The 24,792-nt window shown below is 35.3% G+C and overlaps 1 protein-coding gene across 5 annotated transcripts in view; it reads left to right on the top strand.

Annotated features, from left to right (window-relative positions):
- Positions 1–24,792, top strand: part of LOC149074904 (uncharacterized) — a 177,426-nt gene that overhangs the window by 113,887 nt on the left and 38,747 nt on the right. For all 5 annotated transcript variants that reach the window (XM_089245850.1, XM_089245854.1, XM_089245853.1 and 2 more), the window contains exon 3: positions 20,042–20,126. In XM_089245850.1, the coding sequence (XP_089101976.1) occupies positions 20,042–20,126 (85 nt within the window). The remainder of the gene's footprint in view (positions 1–20,041; positions 20,127–24,792) is intronic.

Here is a 24,792-nt window from a genome sequence, read left to right as displayed (position 1 = left end):
AATTTGAAATTTGAAGGATAAGAAACTTGTGAAAAGAATAAAAGAAACTTGTGAAAAGAATAAAAGAAACTTGTGAAAAGAATAAAAGAAACTTGTGAAAAGAATAAAAGAAATTTGTGAAAAGAATAAAAGAAACTTGTGAAAAGAATAAAAGAAACTTGTGAAAAGAATAAAAGAAACTTGTGAAAAGAATAAAAGAAACTTGTGAAAAGAATAAAAGAAACTTGTGAAAAGAATAAAAGAAACTTGTGAAAAGAATAAAAGAAACTTGTGAAAAGAATAAAAGAAACTTGTGAAAAGAATAAAAGAAACTTGTAAAAAGAATAAAATAAACTTTTCAAGAGAATAAAAGAAACTTGTGAAAAGAATAAAAGAAACTTGTGAAAAGAATAAAAGACACTTGTGAAAAGAATAAAATAAACTTGTGAAAAGAATAAAATAAACTTGTGAAAAGAATAAAAGGAACTGGTGAAAAGAATAAAAGAAAATTTTGAAGAGAATAAAATAAATTTGTGAAAAGAATAAAAGAAACTTGTAGAAAGAAGAATAAACGAAACTTGTGGAAAGAAGAATAAACGAAATTTGATGAAAAAATTCATTAATAGAAGAATAAACGAAATTTGATGAAAAAATTCATTAATAGAAGAATAAACGAAACTTGTGGAAAGAAGAATAAACGAAATTTGATGAAAAAATTCATTAATAGAAGAATAAACGAAACTTGTGGAAAGAAGAATAAACGAAATTTGATGAAAAAATTCATTAATAGAAGAATAAACGAAACTTGTGGAAAGAAGAATAAACGAAATTTGATGAAAAAATTCATTAATAGAAGAATAAACGAAACTTGTGGAAAGAAGAATAAACGAAATTTGATGAAAAAATTCATTAATAGAAGAATAAACGAAACTTGTGGAAAGAAGAATAAACGAAATTTGATGAAAAAATTCATTAATAGAAGAATAAACGAAACTTGTGGAAAGAAGAATAAACGAAATTTGATGAAAAAATTCATTAATAGAAGAATACAAGAAATTCGTCAAAATAAGAATATAAAGAATTCGTCAAAATAAGAATATAAAGAATTCATCAAAATAAGAATATAAAGAATTCATCAAAATAAGAATATAAAGAATTCATCAAAATAAGAATATAAAGAATTCATCAAAATAAGAATATAAAGAATTCATCAAAATAAGAATATAAAGAATTCATCAAAATAAGAATAGAAGAAATCTGCCTAAGAAAAATCAGAGAAATATGTTAAACAAAAAAAATCGAAAATAAAAGAAAAACTTCAAAATAAGAATGAAAAGAGTTGGTAAAAGAAAAAAAGATATTTATCAAAATAATAATTTTTAAATAAGTGTGAAAGAAATGTGTCAGAAAAAATGAATTCATCAGAAAGAAAATAAAAGGAAATTGTCGTGCACTTGAAAACAGTTAAATTGATCAGAGATTTTTGAAGATATTGGAATGCGGCATCCTGAATCCCTCAAAGAACTGCAGATACTAGATATTTCTCCAGTGAAACACTTCAAAACAATAGTCGGAAGGTTTATATTTGAACTTGGAGCCGCTTAACCTGAAATGAACACAATACAATGTCGAGCTATGAGACAGTCTCCGTATGCTTATACAGTATATCCCACCACGTTAAAAAGTCTCGCCACTTAGAGCAACAGGCCTACAACGATACAATTATTCAATCGTGACACTTCACTCATAGTTATAAAAATTGATGACAGATGGCAGCACTACATCAACAAGAATTATATAGAAACAAAATTTACGTCAGGTTCACAACACGGATACGCACATTCCAGCATGTACCAATTCATTAAGAGTCTGCAGAGGAATACGGACGAGGTGCGAGTGTGATTTAGTAGTATATCTACAGAAGTATACCCCCAGGTACTTCGGATCTCTGAACTAACAGAGACGTGGACCTGTTGAAAACTATTTCAGACATAAGCAGGAACGGCAAGAGGAAAAGCGGTCATAGTCCTGACTGTATGTTAAAAAAGAATTCTAAAATACTAGAAACTGAAAGAGCCTTTTGGCAGATTCGAAATTGCACTTTATGCCCCAGGACAGCACAAACAACATGAAATTCAATATACCTGGCTTTATTTGATCATCTTTTCGTTTCTTGACATATCGTATATTCTGAATATAACATTATGTCGAAATTCGGGACCACACATTGGGTTTTCCTTCAAAGTAATATACCTCGAGCTATCATCCATAATGTAAATCTCGCCCTAACAAATTGCATGGGTATAAAATAACTACAAAAAAAAGAAGAATTGCATATTTTTATGTGATGGTTGCATCTCCAGAGCCCTATTGCATACTTATACTCGAAGCCATACACTTTTGAGTCCATCACAGATACATTTGAACACTTAAATATTTTTTCCTCTCTTTCTTTCACTTTTACACTTTCTTGTACTATCTAATTTTCCAATCCCGTAGCAGTGGACATACAATTTATACAAATTTATGACCCAGGTCAAAGAGAATACAAGCCATTCGTCACAATAAGGATGAAATTCGTACAAAGAAGAATGAAAAAATTCGTCAAAAGTTGAATTTTAAAAAAAATGTCATCAAAAGTAAAATGAAAGAAAGGGGATGGTAGTAGTTAAAATAAGATGGGAAAAATTCTTCAACACAAGAATGAACAAATTCGTCGTAAGAAGAATTATGAAAATTTCAAATCGAAGATGAAAAGAATTCGTCGAAAACGAATACAAGGAATGTGTCAAAATAAAAAATGAAAGAATACTGTCAAAACAAAATAAAAGAAACTCATCAGAAGAAGAACGAAGGAGTTAGTCAAAATAAGAATGAAAAGAATCGGTAAAAAAAATTGTTAAAATAAGAATGAAAGAAATTTTTGTCGAAACAATTATTTTTCAAAGGAATTTTTCAAAACCATAAGGAAAAAAAATTTCAAAGCCAGAATAAAAACAATTCGTCAAAAAGAATACATGGAATTCATCAAAATAAGAATGAAATTTGTCGAAATTAAGGAATGAAAAAAATTTGTCAGAATTAAAGAATGAAAGAAATTCGTCAAAACAAGTATAAAAAGAAACCGTCGAAGAATTTAATACATTGAAATCGGTCATCCCGAATCCCTTAGAGAGCTGCAAATGCTAGATATTTCTCTACTAAAACACTTCAAAAGTTATAAGGCCCATATGTGAACTTAGAGATCTCCTGTCTGTTGTGGACACAATGCTAGGCAAGCTATCAGACATAGTCTTTGTACGGTATATCCCACCAGATATTTCGATATATCTGGATCTAGTAGAGATCTCTGTTAGATCCATATCTTGTGTAACAGAGGCGTAGACTTGCAGAGAACTGTACTGACTTCAATAAGAGCTGAAGTCAAAAAAAATTCATGGTTCCCGAATAGGAGTCTATGTTGAAGAACTATCGAAAATACTAGTTCACATTTGAAAGAAACTGACACAACGTATTGGCAAAATTTGAATTTCAATGCAAGTTTACTTGGCAATATTTACAGTTTTGACATACGATATAGCGTCTATAGACATTCTACCAAATTCGGGACTACACAATGGCTCTTTGAAAGCCATATAACTCGAGCTATCATCCAGAATGCCAGCCACAAAAACTGCATGGGAATGAAATAACTGCAGCAAAAGTAGGAATAGCATATTTCTGATGTGATGATTCCATCTCGAAAGCTCTATTACATCCTCTTACTCGAAGCCATATACTCAATTCACCGTTCATAAGATAAACACAGACTAAAATTGGCGTTTTTTCAGTCCATCAGATAAATCTGTTCCATACTTTTTTTCCTCTCTCACACTCTTTCGTGAAGGATCAAATTTCCTGATCCCGTATCAGTTGACATTGCCTTTATGCAAATTTATGACCTACGTCGACGATATACATCAATCTTTCGAGAAACCCTGCTATCATCGACGCGAACACTATCATTTCCCGACTCTATCCGGGTCGAGGACTTTGGGAAACACTCCGTGATCCCTATGGTAAGAGGAAAAGGGAGAAATGGGAGTAGGAAACCGCTCGATATACGAAAGCGTCTGACCCACTTTTCAGGATATTAAAAAAATAAAATGAAAAAAAAAATGACGGGAATCTGAGAGAATTCGATGGCTCCAGTACCGGCAAAAATAGAGGGCACCAATTTCACCATCATCTCTTCTTGAAGAGCCTTCTTTGATGATCGGCAGGAGTCGTTATCTGATTGGACGACGGCGGAGAATACGGAAACCAGAGGCATTATTTTACTCTTATTCTATTAAAAGAGTCCCATGGACGTGAATTCCAACTTCGGTAGGGATTTTTATGATTATTTTTCCTCTCTGTTATTCGATTTTCATTTTCCCCGAATTGATCGGAATTTCAGAGAGAGAGAGAGACGGTCTCTCAAGGATCTTAGAGATGGAAATGTGAAGCTATTGATTTCACAGACCGGTTAGAAGAGTCCCCTCCATTTTGGAACGCTTTGATCTAATTTACGTTGTTTGAACGTAATAAAATGGAGCGGCAATCGCTTTCTTTCCTTCAGATCTCGTTTCACAGATTCTATTTCACGTGAAATATATTGTCATGGAATTGTAATTTGGTGCTCGAAAACGGTCGAGGGCTAGCAATATTGTCGTTATTTTGGATCGAGTCGGAAGAGTTTAACGCCGGTTTGTGGATTCAATTACTTATGAGTAGGTGGAATCTAGTGGCAGCATATAGACAGATGAATGACCGGGAAGTGTCTTTATCACGGAATGCGAACAATCACGTATGGGCGAGAAATTGTGGTTTGAATCTACATGTAGTTCTCGGTTTTCCAAGTTATTATTACGTGTCTTCGTGACTTCATCACGAATGAAATCCTGAATGAACGTAAATGTTTGTTATGTACTGAACTGTACATTTTAAAAATTTATTACATTATTACAGAATTAATAGTACAAGAATCAAAAAAAATTGGACATATTTTAAGTTTTGGGATAAATTCTTTCATGTCTATATACCTTGATTGCAGGGAACATAAAATCATAAACGCTGTTCAGTATGAACACACACATACCGTACGCTTTCAAAATAAAGCATTAACGTGAAACGTAAGTTTAATTCCTACAAAAATTATTCAAACTCATTTCAGTCTTTGTTGATAAATATTGATAACGCAATTGTCAAAAGCTAGGATGAAAGAATTAAAACTCACAGTTTTTAGTCTTTTCAAAAGTCCTTCTTGATGTAGAAGACTGAGGACTTCCCCCATTTTAGCCCTCTTCCGCGACGCAATGTCCCTCCACTTACTCTCTAACGCCCTCCAAAACCGATTTCCAAGTGTGGCTAGCACAGCGTGTTTGATTTTAGTAGGTCGATTTTGCGTAGCCACACCCAAAACCTGTTTTTGTGCAGCTTGGAATCACGGAGAGTTATTATATACGTATTGATTTTTAACTGGGTCGAGAGTCTATTGCACAGTAGAATCTCGACTAACCTCCCTGCGTATACAATCCGGTTTAGTCTAACTAAGAAAGCAACCAATATGTCTGATGGTTATATTCATTCGAATGTAACCGATACGCTTATTGGTTGCATTTTACAAATTTTATAAAAGAATTTGTATTAAACTTTTATATTTCAATCCAGGCCTTAGGCCAGGATTAAACTATAAAAGTTTGGTAAAAGTTATTTTACAAAACTTACAAAATGCAGCCAATAAGACAGTCGGTTGCATTTGTGCGAATGTAACAGTACGATTGTGAATTGCATTTTTCAAACTCTATAAAAGAACATTTAATAAAACTTTTATAGTGCAATCCCGACCTTAGACTGATTTCCGCTTTATAAAGGTGCAAGTAAAAGTACTAATCATTGAACAGGCTATATTTTGATAGGTTTCCGTCTTACACAAGTTTCACTGTATACCTCACTCTCACTTGCACCAAGAGGTCGCAAAATATAAATAGCACTCACTTTCACCACATTAGGCAGGATACTACCGTATATCAATTATTCATAAGATGTTACATGAACACAATTTTTTTTTTTGATCCATAAGAAAGCGTCAGTAACTTTAAATGGGAAAAGAAAAATTGATTCAGTAAACTCTTTATTCCAGAAATTAAAGTTTCAAACCGGCTGCTGTTGTATGGAATATGGATGCTTTTTAATTCGGAACATTTCAGCAAGCAAGAGATCCAGAGTCTCCCGAGACACAGCAGTTCCATTATAAGCCCGAACGACGGCGAAAACACAAGCGGAATCCCATTAGCAGCGTTGTTTTGTGTCGGACGACCAAAACTTAATCGCATTTATCATCACAATAACCTCCGTATATAAAAATAAGTAACAAAGTAAATGTTCCGAAAGGGAAAGACGTTCAGTTCTTTTCGCCACTCTTATATATATATGTACGAGAAGATGGAAAGAGAGGGGATACGACGAGACAAGAAACATTTTCAGGATTTAATGCAATTTTGCCTTTAGTCACATCTGAGGGCTCTGGCTCTTGTTGTTCTTTGTGTACAAAGTCTCGTGGTTTTGTCAAGTTGAATTTCTGTGGTGGCGGCGTTTCCGCTCAAGAGAAAGAAAGATCTTATCTCTTTCCCCCCTGCGCTATTTTCTTTTCTCTTCATCTCGTAATAAGTTCAAAAGAAAACTTCCGAGAGGAACAAGCTAAGGAAACATTTGTATTTCTATATATAATTTGGATACACACACAGCTTATATTCCCAACTACTCCTTGGTTTAATTGCAGTCTCCTCTTTTAATTCATTTTTGACGCCAGTTCGTTTTCGGCATGATTTTTGAGCGTCGTGAAAAGGTCTCAGGTCTTTACTTGCATTCAATACAGTGGAACTTAGGTTAAGCTGGGTTTTCCTAGGAGTAAAACTTTTGCGCTGTGTGCAGCGTGAAAACGCTCATTGGTTAAAAACCTGAAATTCAGGTTTTTTTTTTTTTTTGACCAATCAGCATTTTTACGCTACGCGCGCTGTAGAAAACTGCTCCTAGGAAAACCCGGCTTTAACGAGCTTTAATCCGTTCCGCCAACCTGCTCGTTATTCGAATCAAACTTCTCCATAGGAACCGTCCCACCCGGGGGCCATTTCCTGAAGTTAAGAGAGGCTACTAATGCCTCTACTTCAGCGCCTCATGACACAGTGCGTGAAATTAGGAAGGCAGATTCATGTGTCCCCAGTGGTGTAGATGGTAGCATGGTTGCCCGGTATGCAAGAGGGCCTGGGTTCGAGTCCCGGCGGAGACGTGATGACTTTTCTTTCCGAGCTCACCTCAGCATAATATCCGGAAAATAACTGTTTCCTTGATTTCTCCATAGGATATTATGAAAACTTGGATAATGCGTTCCATGATTATTCATTCACATGGAAATGACTAATAAAAGCGTCATTCATTCAATAATGCAACGCAATAATAATGTAATAATACAATAAAATAAAATAAATATAATAATGCCATAAATAAACATACAATGCGATAATGTTTACAAATTAACTTACTCTAAAGGACGATGGACAGAAAGACTATCGTTTAGGTTAGGGTGGCTTAGGGACTCACTTCTTCTGCATTATTTATTTAAACGAACAAACAACAAATTACAAGATACAAATATATAATATAATAGGCAAATACAACATAAATTACACAAAGACAATGGCAAAAAACACACATACACATATATCACATGGACTATGTAGCCCCAAAGGACTGTATGGTCCTTCCAGCAGACATTTTTGTGTGACTTCAAAAAGGAACCCTATCTATGACACTTGCTTTTGCCTTTTTTTTGGTTATTTCGGAAATGACAAATCGCACTACCGTTGAACAGATTTATTGATCGCACTGCTACAGCTTTATTTAGGGTGGTTCTCTTCTACAAAGTTTCGCACAGAATTGCACGTTCAGCACATCTCTTAATCTCATTTGAAGTGAGAGTGTCATTTCTCTCTTCGTCTTCCTAAGACGAGGTCCCGTGCATAAGCACTTGCTGTGAGGCGCAATGGAGATTCACCAGTTCGCTTTTGGATGTATATATATGACCATGTTCTTCCACTAGTTCTTGAATGAGGGGTTCATGAACCTCCACGCTCATAGTCTTCCCCAAGGATACAATCTCTCCTGTTTCATGATGTTCTTTCCCCCTCAAAGTCACGATCAATAATGCAATCAGCCCACAGTTTTCTCCAAGCACAATTGAAAAAAAAAAATTTCAAGTGCACATATATATATACACGCGTGGTTACGAAGCTACATCAAGTTTCATATCGTAAACAGTGACATTCGTACGGGAGTTCATTTTTTCGAGTTATGCACGCTGACCGGAGACTGTAGGGGAGAATATTACCTAAAACTTTTCACAGCACGCGTGTGGACGAAAGCGAAAAACCATCAGCTCAGTTGCGACAACGTGAAAATAAATAAACAAAGTTCATGTCCCAAATTTTTGCTCGTTATGCGAATTGCTCGTTAACCGAACCGCTCGTAAAGCGAAGTTCCACTGTACATGCAAAGGCAATGTACAAGTTGTCCGATATATTCAGTTTAAAAATTGATAAAAATTGAATAGATTGGTACATTTGAATGTGTTTTGCCGAAAAGTTTTACTCACGGACTGCATTTTTTTTTTTGTACACAAAAAAAATTAGTTAAAATTTTCACTAATATAGGGCGCTGCACGGAAGCAAACAAAATTTTTGTATGAAAAACACTTATATTCACACAGATATAAATGTTTGTTATAAAAATTCTCTAATTTTCATCGCAAGATGTTTAAATGCGGAATTTTCAATCAATTTTTACGCTGTGGTTCCCAAATTCTAGGCGCGAGCAAAAGACCTAGAATGGTACAAATATCCAATCATTGCACTTCGCTAATCGTTTTAAAAAATAGATGATAGGTGGCACTATAACAAGCATTACAAAGAAACAAACTTCACGGCAGGTTCACAATGCATACATGCGCATTTCAACAGGTACAGGTTCGTTAGAAGTTCCGTAGAAGTATATGGACAAGGGGCATGTCTGGTTTATTAGCCAGTTTTCCCCAAACTTACTGAAAATTTAACAATATACAGTCGAATCCCGTTCTAACGAACTCCAAGAGACCGCAGAAATCATTTCGTTACAGAAAAATTTCGTTATAAAGGAATTCCCATGTCTATGCATTGTCCCTAGGTAAACTTATCTGGAGGATTTGAGAAGTGTTCGTTAAAATGAGAATTTCGCTACAACGGTATTCGTTAAAACAGGATTTGACTGTATATGACACACTTTAGAAACTCATAATCTGATTATTCAAGGAGATATGAACATTTTAAGTAAATAATTTTAAATTACGCATGCGCAGGAAATATCAGTTTTTTTCATAGTTCCATTGTGACATATTAAATGGTATAACTAATATATAAAAATTTCAAATGTCGCAGGAAGATGCCGGCGATACAGTGCGTTGTAATTTAAATATTTTTTCTGAAAGCAGCTGGATGTTAAGGGATCTTCCACAAATCTATATTCTGAGTATTTTCCGTCATTTGATCATTTCGAGAATCACCGCCCCCTCCCCCTCCTTCTAGCACAAATGAGTGAAGACGCGTGTCTGATGCTATAATATGAGACAGGTGTTTTGGCGTAACACATACGCGCGTATGGTGTCAAAATGGACAAACTGAAAGCGATAATCAAATGACAGAATATAATCGATTTGTCAAAAATCCCGTATCACCCAGTTACTTTTAGCAAGTGACCTAAATTAGAGCTCGCCATTTCACCGCCATGCTTCCGAATTTCGACATTCAACTGTTCATCATCAATTCTCATATAATTGCGCACTATATATTTCGCAACCACTAATGAAAAATAAGAATTGATATTTTCCGCGCATGCACAATTAGAGTCATTTATTAAAAATACACCTCCAGTGTTCAAACTGACATTTACAGTAAAACGATACTGCTGGAGTCTCGTCCCGAGGATCCAGGTTCGAACCCCATTGACGGCACAGTGGTGGTCGGCTGAAGTCAAGGCTTCAAGGCACGAATGTGAGCCGATCTCCCATTTGAAAAAGTCTCTCCGCAGAGAGCAGACAGGCCTACAACACGATACTCACAAAACATGAAAATTCAAGCATTTCCATCCTTACTTCAGAAAATGGAAGCCAGATGGCAGCATGAACACGAAACAAGCGCAACTCAACAACATAAATACGTTAGGGCCAAGCATACACTCAGAACACGCATTCCGGCATGTGCCGATTCGTTAGAAATTCCGAAAAGGAATGTGTACGAGGTGCTTGTTCGGTTAAGTAGTAGTAGTAAAACGATACTACTCTACCAAACACCAACTCTAGCCATATTGTAATTTACTATCATTAATGAGATGGGTTGGAAATGAAGGCGCTGTCACCTCAAGTTCGTTAGGGAAAAATATCTTATTTATATCCTTCCTCGGGTTCGAACCCAGGACCGCGACAGCAACCTTCCGGTGGTAGACGAGCGTCTTACCACCACGCCACTCGGCGGCAGTCAAATGATACTGTCTAACAACAAACCTGCCTATAACGATATTTCCTGTGGTGGAATTACTATTTAATAGGGAATAGCGCAAATGCTCAAACACTGTCTACAACAATAAACTGTCTATAGCAATATTTTTTCTAGGTCCCTACGGTATCGTTATAGACATGTTTCACTGCATAGCGTCAGCTTACACAACCATATAAACTTACGTTTAAGGAGCTAATGAGCAACTCTAGTTCTCTACGAATATTAAAGATATGACAATTATGTACGTACGATTATATCTTAGAGCCTAATCGCTCTTCACGACGATTGAATGTGGCTTCTTTTATCCGTGTTACATTGTCTCTAACGTAGCTCCCCTATTTCTTCAGAAACTTGTAAAAGAATACCCCGTGTCATTTCATGGATCGTTAGATCCGGAAGAAAGGTACAAGAGAGGGGAAAAAAGTATCCAGAAAAGAATAGAACTGAAACACCAGAATAGATTGGAAGGTGTTGAAGAGAAGGAAACCCCCCCTCCTTTCTTTTATATATTTAGTTCTTATCTTACTCGAACGTAGTGTTTAGCTCCTTGCCCCCCCCCCTCTCTTACTAACAATTTCCGTGAAAGTTTGTTTCTATTAAAGAATCTCTCGCGATTCCCGTAAAAGAAAAATCTTCTAAAATTTAGGCCTGAAACTCCGTAGATATACACCTAAGAGCCATTTGTGCCATTTGCTACGAACCACCGCCACCAGCCTAATGGTTCAGTTGTAAACTCGATTATCTTCCAGAATTGGGCACGAAGATGAAGTAGTGAATTGTTGTTTTCCTACGGTGCGCTTCGATGTCTAATAATTATCCTTAATGCCATAATTATCAGCAACGTTTATAGAAATGCACAGCTTGAAGCATGTACCACTATTAAACCGTGCATGAAGCTAATTAGAATCCCTGTGTAGAATTTCTTTAAAACGAAGTTGTGAATGTCGGAACATGTTGTGGGTGTTATCTGTATGGCCCACAGCGTATTTATGATGTTGATGTCACAATTTTGTGGGCTTAATCAGCACCTCCTAGAGATAGAAGGCCTCTGCACTGTTTGCCATATAAACGTCATTTAGGATATCTATCAAGTTTGCCACATTTTGAAACACGGCATCCTATTTCTTGTTATTTTGGCGTAGAATCTTCCTGATTGGCTAACAATGCCGCATAGTGATTGGCATGCCCCCACAAGGGGTGGGCTGACAAGGCTCCAGCCCTGGGGCCCGGGACAATTTTCAATATTTTGTTGCTTTTTCACGTTATAAATTCATCATAAAGGGGCCCGTGAAAGTCTGGTCGGGGGGCCCGCAAAAGATCCCAGCCTAGGGCCCTGCTCCAAGATGTGGGGGCCATGGTGATTGGATGTGGGGCATAGAAATCGCCAATTCTGAGCCCGAGATCATTTTTTTTCTTCACAACGATGATACTGGCAGGAGCAGGGGATTTTTTTCTCTGAATATTCTGAGGGGAAATGGACTAGTTACTGACGTCACAAGCAGACTGCGGAGGCCTCCTATCTCTAGGAGGTGTTGGATTAATGCTCTATTTGTGTATATCCATCTGCCTTCTATATTTTGAAGTAAAAATGGCATGTGCCGGAATTTTCGTGTTACGTATGTTCATGAACGTCTGCCTCCGTTGAGATTTTTTCTTTTCTTTTCAAATGAAAGACCGACTCGCTAGGAAAGACAGAGACCGGGCATGCCTCACTTAACAGGAAAATTCAGGCACGTGACCTTTTGACTTCAAAACATAAAAGATAGAGGGCATCACCAGTAGAATACCAAACACACAGAATTCTGAAAACATAAATACTTCGTGAGATAACACACATATACTCAGAACACGCATTCTACGGTATGTACGAATATATAAGGAATTCCTTTGAGTAATGTTTACGAGATGCACGTACGGTTAAGTAGTAGTAAAATTGTTTTGCAAACAAGAAAGGCTTCATCACATGCGACAGAAATGAAAAGAGAAAATATATAAATTTAATCAAATTAAATTTCAAAATCTGAGATTTTTTCAATTTTTTTCTTGTGCGTGTGTTTTGTGTGTATATGTGCGTAGTTTAGAAGTTGTAATGTTATAAGTTACCTTTGCGTTCACGTAGGTTTTCACGTCCGGCTTCTAATGGAAATCAAGGGTTGTTTGTCGGTGGTATTCTCTATTCCTGGCGTTTCACCTGCAGATGTGACGGCATCTTCAGAACCAACAAGTTGCCTTCCATACCCACTTTTCCGGCTTTGCTTGGTGTCGTTTGTTGCGGTTGAGTAGATCAGCTGAGAATTGTTAATATTCGGTGATTGGTCTTTCCCGAATGATAATAAGGGAACCAGCCAATCGCAACACACTATACCAAGCGGACCGGAGAAGTGTATGAGAGCGGCACCTCACTTGCTCGGAGGATGCTCACCACAGCTGCGTCTGAAACGTCAGAAATGAATAGAAGTCTTCGGCCAAACAAGTCCTTGTTTTTAGAATTATGCTTGCTTATTGTAAACTACCTACTTCCACTTTACCGCACACCAACTCCGGTCATACATCGCCATACGGCAATTTCCAACCAGTGGAGTTGGGTGGGAAATGAAAGGCTTCATCCATCGGTGGTCGCCCTAGGCTCGGTAGGTAAAGAAATTACTTCTGTTGTTCTATGCCCGGATTCGAAGCCATGGACCCTGATGGTAACCTCATTGTGGAAGACGAGCATCTTTACCACTGCGCCACTCGGGCGAAAGTAAACTACCTATCACAACGCACAGCAATTTCAGTCCATATCACCATTCAGTGATTTGCTACCTACTGATTTGGGGTCGAAAATGAAGGCGCCATCAATCGTTGGTCACCGCAGGTTCGGTAGGGGATTTTAATCCATGTTCCTCTCCGAGATCGAACCCGTGAACCTGGCGGTTACTTTCATGGTGATAGACGGCCATTTTACCACTGCACCGTTCGGGTGCAAAGAAAGTATGCCAAAAGCACTCGGTGCTTCCAAGTGGCCACCCTCCGGAATACGAACTGTAGCCGATGCTTATTTATTAACATCGGGGATCGGGTGAGAACCGATGTTTTCAGCATGGTATGATCGTTGGCTGCTCATTGTTTACTGGCACTACCTTTCTTTCTTCCAAACCGAGCACAGCTCCGGTCTATCGCCATTACTACCGATTTGGTTGTTCCGAACGTGTGAGTGTTAACGCCCGAGTCGCGGTGCTTTCACGGTCCCTGGTTCAACCCCGCGGGACGATATAGATGTTTTCCCTAACGAACTTGAGGCGCCCACCGGTAAACAGCGCTTCGTTTCTAACTCATTGCGTTAATGGCAGAATATACCCATATGGCCAGAGTTGGTGTTTGGTGAAGTAGTGGATCTATGTATACCTAACTGTCTTACGGCCGTATTCACCAATACAGTTTAAACTATCATCACACGTTAAGCGATTAGCAATTTAACCAATCCGTTTTGATCTTCAATCCTTTTTACCTGCGATTGCAGTTTAAACTGCGTTGGTGAATACGGCCGTTAGTGCGTATATGGTGTTGTGCGTGAATTAGTGCATCACTGGTGCTACCATCTGCTTTCCATATTTTGCAGTTAAAATGGCAAAAAAGCTTGAATGTTCCTGTTATGAAAGCATCGTGTTGTAGATCTGCCTGCTATATGCGTTGAGACGTTTTTGTTTAAACGAAAGATCGGCTCGCATTGATTCAATTTGGTACAGTTTTCTTGTTCCGAATCTGGTTTCGAGAACAATAAACCATCTTAGTATGATGTTAGAAGAGTATAAAAAGATCATAAAATGAAAACAACTTTTCTCCGATATTTTACGCGACCTTCCAGCTTCAAAAACCGTTTAGGAGATATTCCTCTCGTATAAGACAAGAGTTCGTCTTACGTATGTGGTGGAGCAGCGCATTCACGCACTTTAAAAGATTGAACGCCGTCCACTTCTCTTTTTCCTTCAGAGATCTGAAGAAACGCTTCATCCCCCGTAATGTCCACATTTTGCTTCAATCGTGTTTACAGTAAAGTACTTTCCTCTCCCCCATTTTTTTTCCTCTAAGCCTTTCTCTACGACTATTTCAAATATTGGTTTGACGCAACGAATAGCCCAACTTTGTACTGTGACTACTTTACTTTTCCTCGAATACCCTTTGGGGTTTCCGCGAGCCCTTTTCTTTTTTTTTGTGGAATTCGCTTCTGTTTACTTCGCCGTCGATGCTTTTCCGTATTATAAAATAGAGCAATATACAAACATGGACTCGTGTCGTCGAAAGCGACCTTAAATTCGATAAAGTTCTTTCGTGTATGGAGGAGGAAAATATATATAGAAGACATCAATATAATCCGCTTTAGATGGAATATCCTTTCCGTCGACATGGATGACTCGGCTTTCTACGGAGTTCGAAATGGCATTTTTATACATATAAAATGATCCTATATAAATGTACATAGAAAAAAAAAACCAGATGAGAAAAGTTAATGGAATCTTTGAATAAGCTTGATCAATGGACGAGGCTGTTTTTACTCCCACGTGATAACAGCTAACACTTATCAATATTTCTAACGAGATTATTCATTTATTGTCTTATCTGATTATCTTATATATAATGGAAATTATGGCTGGGGGGTATATTATGTCTTATGTTATTCCAAAGCCGGTTAGCGAACAGTATTTGAATCAACCATTAGTCTGGAAGATCTTGAAAATAAAACGTAACTAATATTTCTGCCGTTAAAGTCCGTTATAACAACAGTCTACTGTCAGAGGGGAAATTGTCGTAATAAAAGAATTCTCGTTATGAACGAATTTCAGACTTTTGCACTGTATAAACATATAGGGGGGCGGGAGACAAACTGTCGTTCGTATATAGATATGTTTACCTTTATTTTTAATTTAATTTTGAACAGCTTTTGATCAAATGCAAAAGTAGGCCCCATATAATAGCTCTAGATGCATCTAGAATTTAATGCTCATTTTCATACACAGTGTTGATTGCATAACAAAATTTTGTGCGTTTGTGGACTGTAGCAGTTTCAGCAACTGGAGTATTCGTTACACTATAAAAATATACAATAATGTTCAAGGAAGAGAAAATGATAAAGATATGTTGCTCCCCTGTGTCCAGTTACGGAAAATTCCAAGAAAGAGGAGGAGAGGATTTTTCAAGGGAAATAACAACGATATCAAAACCAGAGGTCGGGCCCCCACCTGTCCAACCAACACACCTACAGGTATAATTATGCGTTTTCCACCTCCTTTATAGATAACAAGACGATAAGATATAGTACGTGGTCTTCGTATCAACGCCCCGTTTATTGTACACCGATAAATAGAGTGATAGATTTACAACAATGCCACTCTTTCCAGTACCCATTTTATGTGTAATTCTTGAAGAAAGAGAAAGGAAAACCTGCTTTTCGGAATTGTTCATTGTCGCTATGGCGAATGTGTTCGGATTTTTAATCATGATTAACTCGCTTTAAGCGAATATTTTTTGGATCTTTAACATTAGCTCTTTCCCAATTACTTTCGAGTTACTCGTGATAGCGAGATTCTCATTATAAACCGTATTCGTTATAACTGATTTCTACTGTATTTCCAGATCCTACATATTAGATATTCTGACACTAACACTTCTGTGACAATATCATTTGTAATTAAAAATTATATTTAGAATTTTAAAATTGGTACATAGATCGATATCATATCGATGTCAATACAATATTTGAAAAAAGACCGCAGAGTCATAACTGATTTATTAATTATTTATTATTAATTTATTAATTTTTGTTTTCTCCATGGTCATATAGATTACCAAATTAAGTCATATTTGAAATTAAGATAGGTTCATAAGTAGGTGAGACTGTCGAAGAGAAACCGGCGCGGCATGATGATCTATGTTCGGGCCAGTGCAGTCTTAACGCATGGGCCCACCCGGGCACGACCCGGGGGCCTCAAGGATAGAGGGGCCTCGCAGAAATGAGAAACGGTTGTATTTTTTTGAAAATTTATCTGCTTTGTTCTCAGGAAAATCATTTGGCCTGGGGGCCCATGATGCTCTTAAGACGGCCCTGGCTCGGGCCGGGAATTCGTTACTCAAAATCAACAACAACTTGAACGTGTGTTAAACATCGGTATTGTTATGTGCTGCTGTGCGGTAGTGTGATCACTGTGACGAACTCGCCTCGCGAGGACCCGATACCGAACTCCACCGTAAGGTTGGTGGTCAGCTAAAGTTGGTTTTCTGTGGTTCCCAACTTTGAGGCGCGAACGCACGCGGGTCTTCTCCTAAAAACGTCTCACTGCAGAAAGTAGGTCAAGTCACACCAAAGGGCTAGGGCTACAACGGTACGAATATTGGACCATTAATCTTGACTCATAGTTTCATAAATATGGCAGCACTAGAATTCACGCACACTACATACGTACTCGGACTGTTATGCACATATATCCGGCACAACTCACTCAGTAGTAAAATGCCAATGGTGATAAACCGGGGTTGTGTTCAGTTTGAAAGAAAGGATTCTCATGATCTTCCGGTCTTGCTTAGGTGCCACACGAACGACTCAGATTTGACGCCTGATCTCCGTCTGTAATACTTTTCTTGCTGTCAGCAAAGCTATATGACCAATACTCGATCATTTCATAAACTCTATCCCGCGACACAAAATGTACACAATGTTGACGTGTTTTCCACTACATTTACGGCCATGGGCGATTTAAGAGAGATACCACGTATACATTTCAAGTTTCAAGATTTCACAACTCCTCAATTCAGGCCAGGTTCTATTTCGAATTCCAAATATAACACATTACATAGATATAGTACGTAGAATAGCTTTTATCAAAAATTAATGAAACTCATATAGAATACTTAGCACACTATTATAATACTGATCACAACAAAAATTTTATATGCTTTCGATGTAGTGCCATTGTCACATCAGTAAATAGACAAACTAAATCTATGTTTGAATGACATTGTTAATAGCACGAAAGAATTGCATACTCGCAACACTTATGGAAACTTCAGATTGGAAAGTGTTTTGGTGACCATCAGGCATAAAAAGTATTCTGATTGTATTTTTTCCACTCCTTTGTTCAAATTTGCAAAATACTAAAAACTCCGATCGGAGTTTAATTAAACTTACTTTCATAATCTGGCAACAAATTTCGAAATTCGTTTGTTTTCCTTTAGTTTCAGAGATAAGTCTCCACGTTTACTCATTTGAAGAGTTTTACTTTTCATCACGAATATAACACTTCAAATTGATTCAGAAAGTAGTCATAAGTATCCCGAATCCCAAAAAGTATCCGACTACGTTTAACTACATCAACTACATCATAACATCTTTTCTAGAAACAAAAAAATATCAATTGTTTTCTCGTGATTTCGAAACAACTCTGGTTTTGTTTATATGACGTTGAGAACCAAAGTTACGTCCAAGATTCCTTTGTACATTAGGTCAACGCTGAAAAAAAATTCGTACGTGTTTTACGAAGAATAAAAGTTATCTTTGACATTTTACAATTTTAAACATGATTTCAAAAATTCTATTGATTGTATCATTACAAAATTTTGATATGACATCATTTTGCCATATATTGTCGAGGTTATGAACCGAAGCCTCATGTATTTGTTTAATTAGAGTGTGTTTTTTTATACACGGTACGTTAAGTGAAATTTCAAAAAATTCACACATACGGGGTAATTATAATTGAAGTTTCCGTACTCTGAGTAGTTTTTCTTAAAAAAAACTGTTTATCGAATACAGCCAAATTTTTAGGGTATCTTAATAAGACCATGGGAGAGAGATTTATGACATAAAAATAGTAATTCTAATTTTTGAGTAACTGCGCTTTTTATTGCATTTTACATTATCCCATGGACCATAGAGCGTAAGCTAATAATAAATCAAAGTTTCAATGGAATAATATTGCAGCTGTTCTCAACCGGTGCTCCGTATGAACTACCAGGGGCTTTACAGCCGCTCGAGAAATAAAAACAACCCCAGTGAATTTTGAAAAAAATAATTATTAATGTTTTTGAATAATAAAAATAAGTCGGTAACTTTGATGAATAAATAAAAAAATAGGCCTACGGGGTTTCGCCGAGAAATTATATACCGAAAAGGGATCCGTGGGTCAAAAAAAGTTGAGAACCTCTGGAATACATCAATCAGAACAGGAGCTAGATAGGTCTGAGCAGTGTCAGTATACTGAAAGTACTCAGACCCATGTAGCTCCCCGTTCTGCTGGACGCATTCCATTGAAACGCTATGTGGTCGGTCCATGGGAAAATGTAAGATACGTGAAATAGAAAAGTACCACTATCTCGCCTGGTGGTCGAAAATTGAACTATTATTTGTTTATTTCATAAATCTCTCTCCTGTGGTCTCTTTAAGGTATCATAAAAATTTGGCTGCATTCGGCTGAGCAGTTTTCTTGAAAAACTACTCACAATGCGCGAACATATAATCACCCTGTACATCATCAGATTTTGGTTTAACTTATGAGCATAATCTGAATCATAACTAGCTGAATGTACTGGGAGAATAACAAAACATTTCATTCATAGAATTTATTGCAATCGTGTTTAGAATGTTGCGTGTCTTTTGTTTGAAAATTCGACATAAAAATGCCTTCTTCGTAGAAAATGATATTTAGGTAGACTAAAATTTATTATTGTTTTTACCATTTTGAGACACTTTCTATCAAAAAATTTCATCAAAGTTCGCTCCAGTAACATCTTATACAGGAGTGCTGAGAAAGGCAGTCGGATATCTTAAGAAAATATTTAACTGAGATTTTGCATTCACAAATCCAGCCTTATCCAAGTACACAGATTGGTTTGAAACTCCAGCGAAATCTTTCAGAGAAAATCGAAAAGTGAATGCAATTAAATAACTTTTTGATTATTTAACTTGATTTTTATCACAACTTGATTGTTTAATTTCATTAAATAACTATAAATTAAACAATCTAATACAAATTCAAAGGGGCGGATAAATAATCAGCCATTATCATAATATCATAACATTATTTTTCCACCCTATTTGCTCAACCTGGAATACTGTGCAGTTTTGTTCGATACGTCATCGATTACTAACACCTACGTTCAAAATTATTCTTCTGTAAACATTTTCTTACGTGCTTACGACTCAACAAACAGTCTAATATAGATCCTTGAACTTTTGAATATCTTTACTGAAAGAATACTTTTGCATGAGAAAACATTTTTTTTTTTGGAGAATATGCAAACTTGAAAATTTTTTGAAATTTTGTGCATAAATTTTTTCTTTTTTGCATAAGTACTTTTTTTCTCGAGAGTATCTTGACTTTTTTTGGTTTTAATTTATTTTTTTGTATCTTTTTTTCTTTTTTTTTTCTTTCTTTCTTTCCTTTCTTCTTCTTTTTTCTTCCGTGTGGCTGTCGCATCTTTTGCAGACGTGAACATGGTGTCCGAACCAAAGCCACATCAGGTCAGCAGAAAGAGGCAAATTTTTAACACGACTCCTGCTGCTACTCCAGCGTAAGTGTTCATAAGTGCAGGAATATATATATTTTTTTTCATAATAAAATAAAATAATAATAATGAGTACTCTTATATAATATTCCTATCCTATTTTTTTCCTACTTTTTTGAATGCTTTTAATGTGTCTTTTGAAGTTTTTTTGAATATGCATTTTCCAGTACTTACATATTTACTATGAAAAATATGGGATTAACTTTTGATTTTCACTCTGTACGTTGCCGATGATATTTTATAGGGTTCGACACTAAGCTGCATATTTTCAATGAATTTTCGTCCTGTTTTGAAATGACAATGATTTTTGATGGGAAAAACTATGCTCAAGTAGAAACTTTTCTTACGTGTTAATGAAAAGTTAGCACTGTATCATTAGCATACTATTTAATCCTCTATTTGGAATCAATTTTTTTTTAATTATGTTGATGCCAAGAAAAGGGATTTTGAGATCCATTCATAAATACGTGGGTTATTAAAGTAATTATTTTTGGTTTTAAATTTAAAAATTTGATTTTTTAAATAAGAATTAGCCAATGAAATTTCAATCTTTTTCATCATTGTATGGAATGAACAGTTTCCTTTCTATTTTGAATCAATTTATATTTAATTACGTTGATGCCGTGCAATTTTATCGTGCGGACAAGGTGTTAATAATGCATTTTTTGAAACAAAGTTGTAAAAAGTTAAGTATAAAGATATGTAAGAACTAGCATATACTATCAAACATACCTGTAGAAAATTTGAAATAAAGAAATGGCTAAATAATATTTTATAATCATAATTCTACTGGGGCCTATAGTTTCCACTATATATTAAAATGTGGGAAAAACATTAAAATCGAAATTAATTAATATTCCGGATGATAATCCAAAGAGTGAATATTTTAATGAACACAGTTTTACCGTAACTATATTATATTTCATGCATTTCAAATTAAATTTTCTTTAGTATCAGAATTTCATTGAAAAAATTATTTTGTGTGATGGATGTCGCAGGCCGGGATTGCAGCATAAAAGTTTGATAAAAGCTCTTTTATAAAACTTGAAAAATCCTACCAATAAGGATGTCGGTTACATTCGAGCAAATGTAACTGATGATCTTATTGGTTGCATTTTTTGATAAAAATGATAAAAAAGTTTGATAAAATATTTTTTCTAAAACGTTTATAGTTTAATGCCATTGAAATTCATTTAAATTCTCATCATTTGATAAACGTAGTAAGTTCTGGTTGCTTTATCGACAACTTTTCGATTCAATATGCGGTATCATTTTCTACCATGGATCTTATATTAACTAATTAACTAATATACCGCTTCAGGTGAATTTAATGTCGTTTTACATCTCTAGAGATGTCTTGCGTCGGAATTTCTTTCCCACTGATTGGGATTATTGGCTGTCATTCCAAAAGTTTAACTAAAACCTCTTTGATAAAACTTGAAAAATGCAACCAATAAGCGTATCGGTTAGAATCGAGCGAATGTAACAAATTTTCTTATTGGTTGTTGTTTTTTTTTTCAAGTTATGTAAAATATCTTTCATCAAACTAGTATAGTTTCATACCGGAATTAAGCAGTTTCTCGTATGTATTGATATTATATAAAAAATAGGAAGATATGTAGGAAATTCAAAATAATGATAGAAATAACAAATCGTGTTTTAGAAATATGTAAAAAATTGTCAAAGATCATGATTTCGGTTTAGAAAATCAAAACCAGAACAATAGAAATTTCCATCACGAGCAGTTAAAAATTTGGATTTCAAAAAAATACTTAAATTTCGAAAAAAAATAAATCCCTAAATACACTTAAATTTGGGAAAAATACTTTTGAAATCAAATTACATTTTGTATTTTTATAAAATTAAATTAATTCGATTCCAATAGACAAACGAGCGTTTATAACATGTCCTCCAATAATTACTAGATGACATAAATTTTTATCCTTGAAATTCAATAAAGGTGTTTTAAATCGATCAGCAGAATTATGCCATTTAAAATACGTTGCAATTAATTTTAAAATGTAAATAAATTCAAACTAATGAATTCAAATTTACATAATTTATTACGTTTTAACATTCCGAAAAGGAGAAATTCGATTCAAAAAGTAAGATTTAAAGTCAGAAAAAAGAAGAATAAATTTGATTCCGGAAAAAAGAATAAGTTAATCAAGTTTATTTAATTCCGAAAAGTAGAAAAATTCCGTTTTCAAAAGGAGGAATCCATTTAAAGAAAGTAGAAATTTAGTTTAAAAAATAATATATAGTTTAATTGAATAGAATAAAATATATTCAATAAAAAAATTCAATTATGATTAAAAAAAAATTGAAATTGAATTCATGAATCTAATGGAATAAATTTAGGGAACTTCTTAAACTTAAATTAGTTTTTAAAAATACCAATAAATGCAATTTGCAAAAAAACGCAATGTATTGCAATTGAGGCGACAAAAAACAAATCAATTAAATTCAGAAAATCAAAACGGTAATGATATTCCTTTCAGACCCTGGTGACATCAGAGAGTTAAGCCCTGACTTAAAGGATTGTGTAAGTTTTGAGTTAGAAATTTGGTATATAAACTTTGGGAGCTTTCGTCATGAGGCAGCGCTCAAAGTGGAACATTTAAGGTGTCTTTCAGGTTAAAGGGCCTCCGGGAAAAGTGTGATTCGTCACATCAAATTTATCAATAAATTCCGGAAAAAAATTTGTATGTGAAGACAAATATACCCTACCATCATCTTGACTGAAAAAACGTGAACAAAATGAATTTATTTCTTCACAGAAAAATAGAAAATTTGAAAAGAAATTTAAAAAACAAAGATTTGTGGGCATTTATGTTTTTAATCCTTTTTTTTAGTATCAAAAATGCAGAAATATTTGAAAATTCTAAAAAATGGATGCTCGGGTCTAGAAATAATACATACAGGGTGAATAGCGAACTGGGGCAGTATGGCATTTTAGTGGGTGAACCGTTGATCCTAGAGGCATGCTTCCAATTAGGATAAAGTTTCTAAATAACGTGCAGTACACACATATATGGTATTCCTGTTTTGAGGTGTTTTTGTATAGTTATTAAAATTTTAAAACAATAACTTTTTATACAGTCCCCGTGTGCCGCAAAACTCAATTAGTAAATTTTTGCCATGTTTGATGCCAACAACAACAAAAAATTTCATATTTCTAAATGCAATATTCACTTATATATTCGAGATACATTCGAAAATCGAAGTGAATTTGGGGGAAAAAAAACGTAAAATGCAGTTAGAACGGGGTTTCCACATTTAGAGCTGTTTCTTTCTGAACTTTATTTTTCAATCAGAAGTGCACCTTTAGGATCAATGTTTCGCCAGTAAAATGCTATGCCCCCTGTTTGCTGAGCACCCTGTGTATATAGGTTTTGAAAATACAGGATTTTATCAATCATTATTATAACTGGAAATAAATAAAACCGAGTTTTGTGCATTCAAATTTCGACGTGCGTTAATGAGAACGTCGTATAAATTCAGTTCTGAAAAACTGAATTCGATTCCGTGAAAAAAAAAAAGAATATATACAGTTCTTCAAAAAACCAATATATTCAGTTCGGCATAGATTAAAAAATTAATGGAATAATGGCTCATGAAATAAATAAATTCAATATAATCGAAAAATTATATAAATCAAATTTTAAAATAGAATTACTGGTGCGGTCCTTGTTAATCATGACGTTATCCATGTTACTGAATGGAAAGAACTTTTGCACAATTCTGATTTTGTTTTATTTACGTTACTAAGTTCTACTCCAACAGTAGAAAGAAAGACCTGACGTAAAAGAAACAGAGCATTCAACACACACGCAAACAAATAAATGGAAAGACTTTCAATTCTTTAGATACAATGTGTATAGACATATCATTCAACTCTCTAGACAAAAAAAGCACACGGTAGCAACATTTTTTATTTTTTATTTTACTCAATCAGTAGAAGGAGAAGCTGCTGTGCTGTTACTTCATCCCTTTGAAGCCCACGAACACCACGGGCATCAAAAACATACAAATCCCCAGCTTTTATCAATCATTTTGCCAGAAATATCAGAACGCACAGAGAGACGCGCTCTTCACGCTCCGAGAGCATTAAGGTTTCAAAGAAAGAAATGAAATCTTCGTTTTTTTTGGAAGTTTCTGTTTCAATTTGAGTAGGTGGAAGTGCAAGAAGTTGCTCTGGTTGCCACGTGCTCTCTTGCATCCGATCCATTCTGACTATTCTCTCGCAGCTAGAATTTTGCACGTCATTCGCCCCCATAACAAGACTCTATTTATATTCATACTGATGGAATGCTTCTTCTCTCTCGCTGTACCGTATTTATTTACTTTTTATTATTCATGCTAGATCTATATTCAATTTATTTTTGGAAGCTGGGGACATGTGTGAGATTATGTTGGTGGAATAGTTTATTTTGTGCCGTCTTTGTGCACCAATCATAGGACCCCGCTTGATGCAATTTCGAATCCTCGGTGATATATTGCAGATCGGTTTTGGAATATGTTATGCACTGGCAATAAAAAATATCGATTATAATTAACGAAATTTATTCGTTTTTGAGTTATACTGAAAGTAGCCAAAATACAGGATATCTTACAAAATCTCAAAAATATGTAGTTTGAAAATACATAAAAATTGAAAGATTGATATAAT

The sequence above is a fragment of the Pholcus phalangioides genome, unplaced genomic scaffold, assembly GCF_987345545.1.
Source record: "Pholcus phalangioides strain wild (caught in Gottingen) unplaced genomic scaffold, Ppha-v1.0 ptg000016l_1, whole genome shotgun sequence".
In the NCBI taxonomy this organism is placed as follows: Eukaryota; Metazoa; Arthropoda; class Arachnida; order Araneae; family Pholcidae; genus Pholcus; species Pholcus phalangioides.
The sequence above is the reverse complement of the archived record's forward strand: the minus strand, read 5'-3'. Positions and strand labels throughout refer to the sequence as shown.